This window comes from Erpetoichthys calabaricus, chromosome 17, assembly GCF_900747795.2.
Source record: "Erpetoichthys calabaricus chromosome 17, fErpCal1.3, whole genome shotgun sequence".
Lineage (NCBI taxonomy): Eukaryota > Metazoa > Chordata > Cladistia > Polypteriformes > Polypteridae > Erpetoichthys > Erpetoichthys calabaricus.
The window spans coordinates 88,647,182-88,652,953 of NC_041410.2; the positions used below are offsets into that span (position 1 = coordinate 88,647,182).

At 46.9% G+C, this 5,772-nt stretch overlaps 1 protein-coding gene across 1 annotated transcript in view; it reads right to left on the bottom strand.

Annotated features, from left to right (window-relative positions):
- Positions 1-1,446, bottom strand: part of gjd6 (gap junction protein delta 6) — a 1,578-nt gene extending 132 nt beyond the window's left edge. The window contains exon 1 of the mRNA XM_028823223.2: positions 1-1,446. This exon is cut by the window's left edge and continues 132 nt beyond it. Within this exon, the coding sequence (XP_028679056.1) occupies positions 124-1,149 (1,026 nt within the window). The 5' untranslated portion in view covers positions 1,150-1,446 and the 3' untranslated portion in view covers positions 1-123.
- Between the last annotated feature and the right edge of the window lie 4,326 nt (positions 1,447-5,772).

Sequence of the window (5,772 nt, forward strand, 5' to 3'; positions counted from 1 at the left end):
TACTTTTTTCTTCCATATTTCTCCTTCCATTTTTTACAATTTTATTTTACATGCCTCCTTCCCGTTTTTTTGAACTATTGTATATTTACACCTTCCCATCCTTCCTTCCTAACGCTTTCATTGTCAGATCCAGACCTCACCGCTCTTCTGTCGCCCCCCTTTGCTCTTTCCAGGCTTCACCTTTAATGACGAGGCGCCCCCCTGACTTCTGTCCTCCCCTCTGCCCGAGTCGACCATCTTCTGGCCACCAGGAGAACAAACCCCCGTAAATGTCCACTCCCGGTTGTGTTCCGCCTCCAGGTTATAAGATGCGAGTGACGACTCGTTTGCATGTCCCCTCAGTGTGAGGGAGTCCACGGAGTTCGTGTCGGGGCTCCTGATCTCCTGGTAGCCCCCCTGAGAAAAATCGTGCGTGAGCAGCGACCGTTTGATCTTCTTCCATCCTAAATGATTGAGTTCGAGAAAATTGAGGCAACTGCAGAGGACGCCGACAGAGAAGGTGAACATTAAGAAGATGGTCTTCTCGGTGGGTCTTGACACGTAGCAGTCGACCGCCTGCGCGCAGGGCGGCGCCGAGCACAAGAAGCGAGGAGGCACCTGGAAGCCGAAGAGCGCGCACTGCGCGGCCACGAAGCCGACCTCCAGGGCGGCGCGGCAGCACACGTGGACCACATAGCACCGGACGAGCCTCCTCGACGTGGTCCGGCGGCCCCTTTGGACACCTCCAGGTCCACTCCGGCCGGCCTCGTCCAGATATCCGTGGGACTTGCAAGAGCCCTGGCTGGACCCGCAGCCTCCGTGCTGCACCGCGCAGATCTCCTCCTTCGCGGACTCCCCGTTTATTTTTGACAGGTTGTGCCAGGTGTAGACGATGAAGCACAGCGATGGCGTGGACACCAAGATGATCTGAAAGACCCAGAAGCGCGCGTGGGATATGGGGGCGAACGAGTCGTAGCAGAGGTTGGCGCAGCCTGGCTGGAGCGTATTGCACACGAACATGTCCTGCTCGTCGGTATACACGTCCTCTGTGGCCACGGCGACTATCAACAAGCGAAAAATGACCATAACGGTCAGCCAGATCCTACCGATCATCGTCGAGTGCTGGTGAACCGCGTCAAGGAGCCGTTTGAGCACCGTCCACTCGGTCATGACCCGGCCGGAGAGTCTCTTTGAACCGGACAGTCCAGAGAAGCGCAGCCGTCGTGCCGCACCGCGCCGTACCGTCCCATCCCCTTATAGATAAGCTGGACACACACTTGACACGAGTCACATGGCCGCCGCGCTTGTCTTCAGGCTCCATGTCGAACGGTCCTCCTGCTGTGGAGCCCCCTTGATGGCGCGACCGACCAGATAACATTCTTGACAGGTGACACCAGGAAACGATGGAAAGCTTTTTGCCTTTAAAAGGACACGCGTGCGGACAATGCGAAGGGGCGCCGTGGTGTGGGACACAATGACAACCTGCTAGCGTTTAATTAAAAAGTGCCGACCTGAACATTTAAAATGTTCATCCTTAAATATACATAGGTGCCCAGGGGTTCTCATACTTAAAGCTGCACGTTTTTATTCCTATCAAACGTCTCTTTTTAACTGGACTGCAAGCCTCATCATAAGCAGGCTGCTGTTGCCCAGTTCCTCTCTTTTAGTGGGGTGTGGTGGCATAGCGGTTAGAGCGTGGAACCTCAAACCCTGAATTACTTACTTCACTTGCCTAAAGGTCCAACTGAAAAAACAAACTGAACCAACTGTATCTCAAGTGATGTCAGTCACCTTGGATAAAAGTGTCAGTTAAGTAACAATCAACAGCTAGAGCTTCATTTGTCCCCAGGGGGAAGTTTGGCTTTTTTATAGAAGCTCTTTAAATAAACAGTGGAGTGGTGGCTGTGTGGCTAAGGATCGGCATTGGTATCTGGAATGGTGGCAGTTCCAATCCCATTACTGTCAGAAGGGAACCTACTCTGTTGAGGCCTTGAGCAGGGCTCTGAACCTGACAGTTGCTCCAGTGGCACCATACAATGGCTGACCCTGCACTCTGACCACCAAAGGTCATACGAAAAGACAACTTCTACCCCAGGGTTTAATAAAGTATATTAAATTTAAAAAAAAAATTTATAGATAGTTAATTGCACTGTTTTGTTTCCATTCCCTCCCATGGGGCACCAGCATGTGTCCTATAACTGAGCCTGCCCTTTTAATAAGGTTGTTGATTCCACTGGGACTCTCTTGAAGTGACTTTACCAGCCCAGCCCAGCTCAGTTCATGATGGCACGCTGGCCATCACAGACTTGTACACATGAAGGATGTCACTACCCACTTTCTTCCTCTGTGTTCTGAGATAAGTCCAACAGGTCACTGATGTGGACCCTCGCCCCAGTACTTGTAGGAATGCACCACTTCTACACCCACAGCCTGTAGAGTGACTGGGCACAAAGGCTCTTTGGTGCAGTCAGAGTCATTAAGCAGTGGTTTGCTTCTGCTGATGTCGAGTAGCACACAGTTCTCAAAGTTCTCCTCCTGCCTCCTCTCCTCTGTCACATCCTCTTTATCAATTACCCCCCCCCCCCCATAAGTGCAGAATCATCTGAGAATTTCTGCAAGTGTCCTGACCTGCTGTTATACCAGAGAGCAGAGACTGGGGTGTCACTCCTTATGGTGCTCAAGTGCTGTACTGCCCACTCAGTGTCCGAGCCTTGCACACTGTGATCTCGCTCTCTGCCTGACAGGTAGTCCATCATCCAGGACAGCACAGGCTCATCCACCTGCACATCTCTGAGCTGACCTCCGACTGGGGATGGCAGGCAGTGTGGTGCAGGGGTCAAGGCTTTGGACTTCAAACCACGACAATGCCGGTTCAAATCCCACCAGTGACATCACTGTGTGACACTGAGCAAGCTCCAATTGGAAAAACAAAAAGTATTGTAACCAATTGTATTTCAAATGTTGCAAGTCGCTTTGGATTAAAGTGTCAGCTAAATAAATGTATTGAAGGGGGTGGTGGGATCAAAAAACAGAATCCTCACAGTGCTGCCAGCTTTGTGGAGAAGACAGAATGGCATCTTCCCACCAAGTCTTTGTCTGATAAAATGCAGTGGGTCTAGGTGGTCTAGCACAAGGCCAGTCTCTTAATTGCAAAGACAACAAAAATACAATTTTAATAAGTCATTAACAAAGAATACAACTTAAAGCCCTAACAAACCATTATTACACGTCTAAGAGATAATTCAGTTAAAGGTGGCATTTTTGTGTTCTGTCATATTTGTATTTAGCAGCCAGCGATTCAGCTGTGCCCCCTATAACCCTGAAGGGGGTGTGGCTAATTTTTATTTTTTAATTGGATTTATGAATGATGTAACGAGGCCCACTTCGATTGTGAAATGTACGCACTGTTCACAGATCTAGGACTTGTAATAAATATTACAAGGTAGTTCATCTTTTTCTTTCAAATCTTTAACATCTCTTATGGCTTACAGAACAAAACGTGTAACGTCCCAGTTTACTGTGTAACTGCCCTTTAGGATGGAGCAACACCTCAGTTGGGAGGCCGCAATGGATGGACATTATACATGGAGGAGTACCCTGGTTACCATCCCAGTCAGGATAAAAGAATAAATGCTGGAGAGACTCCCCCAGCCATCCAAGAGCAGCTCCCTCCCAATTCGCTAGGTGACAATGTTAATCCGGCATGGGCCCAGCTTGGAAACGTATAGGACATGTTGGACCCTGACGGGGCTTTCCTTCCGGACCACCGTTCCCATGGGTGCCACTGTCCTGCAAAGACCACCCTGTTTTATGGGACTTCTACCTGACCCAGAACAGCTTCTGTTGTCCAATTCCATGACACTGTGTGCCTGTATAAAAGAAGCCACTGGAGCTAGGACATCACCCTGATTGGTTAGAGCAGGGGTCCTCAATCACAGTCCTGGAGGGCCGCAAGTGGCTGCAGGTTTTTATTCTAACCCGGTTGCTTAATTAGAACGCAAGGCTTGCCAATAATTTAATTTCATGGCTCGTTAGTGCTTTAACTCTGCTGGTTAGGTCAGGTAATTCTCATATCCTTAGAAAGGGGAAGAAAATCTAGGATATCATTTAAGTTGAAGGGTAAAATGGAGGAGCGATTCTCAGTCTTTCACTTTTTTTCTCTTCACTTTCCTTCCAAGTATTTAATTAAACCCAGTAGTGTATGATAAATACACACAGGTGTAAATGGAAACTAAATTGAGAAATGCTGGTCTTTTTACTTATTAGGATCAATTAAAAACCAAGAGTACAGCTGTTTGAGACTAAAATAAGCAATAAAGGTTCAAAATCTTAACGAGCGAGACCACTAAAGCGAACCACAAATGTTACTTGAGCAATAAGTGCTTCTTATTAAGCAACTGGGTTGGAACAAAAACTTGCAGCCACTGCGGCCCTCCAGGGCTGTGACTGAGGACCCCTGGGTTACAGCACGGGTGTCGAACTCCAGGCCCGGAGGGGCGCAGTGGCTGCAGGTTTTCATTCTAACCATCTTCTTCAGTAGGGACCAGTTTTTGCTGCCGATTAACTTGACTCAGGCCCCTTAGTCGTCTCTTAATTAGCAGCCAAACAATAGTGAGACATAAAACAAGCCATCACATGACCAGCTCACCTGTACCCGTCGCACAATTTCTTAAAATAAAGAAAAGTGATGGTCTTGGTAAGGTTGATCTCTCAGGTCACCAAAACATTTTGATGAACAGAAATTCAACAGTTTTGGAAATGTCGGCTGTGGCAGAATGAGAGCAGCAACAGGCCACAAAATTAAATAATGGGCTTAATTAAACAGCAAGAATCAGCTTCTCATTAAGAGATTGGTTGGAGTTTGAAATCCCAGTTTAGCTGCTCATCTGTTGGCTCGTTTCACGTCTCATTTCTGTTTGGCTGCCATTTCATGAAGAAACAAATCAATTCAGGAGGACTGAATCCTTAAAAACAGGGCTATTGAAATGAAGGAAAAGGAGTTAATTAGCAGTGAAAACCGATTAGGAAAAGGGTTAGGATGAAAACCTGCAGCCACCATGGCCCTCCAGGCCTGGAGTTTGACACCCCTGGGTTAGAGGGACCGGACGCCCACACAGACATTAAGATTTTTAAAATATATGATGTAAAATGCTACTTAATGCTATCAAAAAGCTTTTTAAAACATAACCCAATAGACATAAGTCACAGAAGTGACGTCTTCTGAAAACAATTCAGCAGTTTTGAGACTTTTCTGAGAAGGCAAAACAGAATTTATTTGGGTACAACACTCAGATTTGAGGTAGTGGTCTTGGAAACTATGAAGTTGCCTTGGTACAATTTATTGTATGTTTACTCGACACATTATCTTTTGAATGTATTTTAAGTAGTTTTGGTTGCCTGCTCCCTTTTAACCTTCATAAATGCAGTAGCTTCATTTCTCCAAGAAGCGTGAAGATAATCCTTTATTTATGGTCTTCTAGGACGCACACTGTTAGGTTTTTGACTTACTGGTTGGAATGAAAAGCTTCCAGAAATTAAGGTGGGTATGTGTCAGTGAATGACAGTACAGCCCAAGACAAGCTGCACACATGCAAGGGTCTGCAGATTCGCACAGCTCTAGCCGAGGTTTGGTTTGTTCATGTCAAGCGGGACCTGCCAGCTTAAAGAAACCCGAAACAAAATCTGAACGAATAAAAAAAAAAAAAAAAAAAAAAAAGCTACTCTTCAGTCCGACATTTACGGTTTTTACTAATAACCTTAGCCAGCCATATGCAGTCTCTGATACACATTACG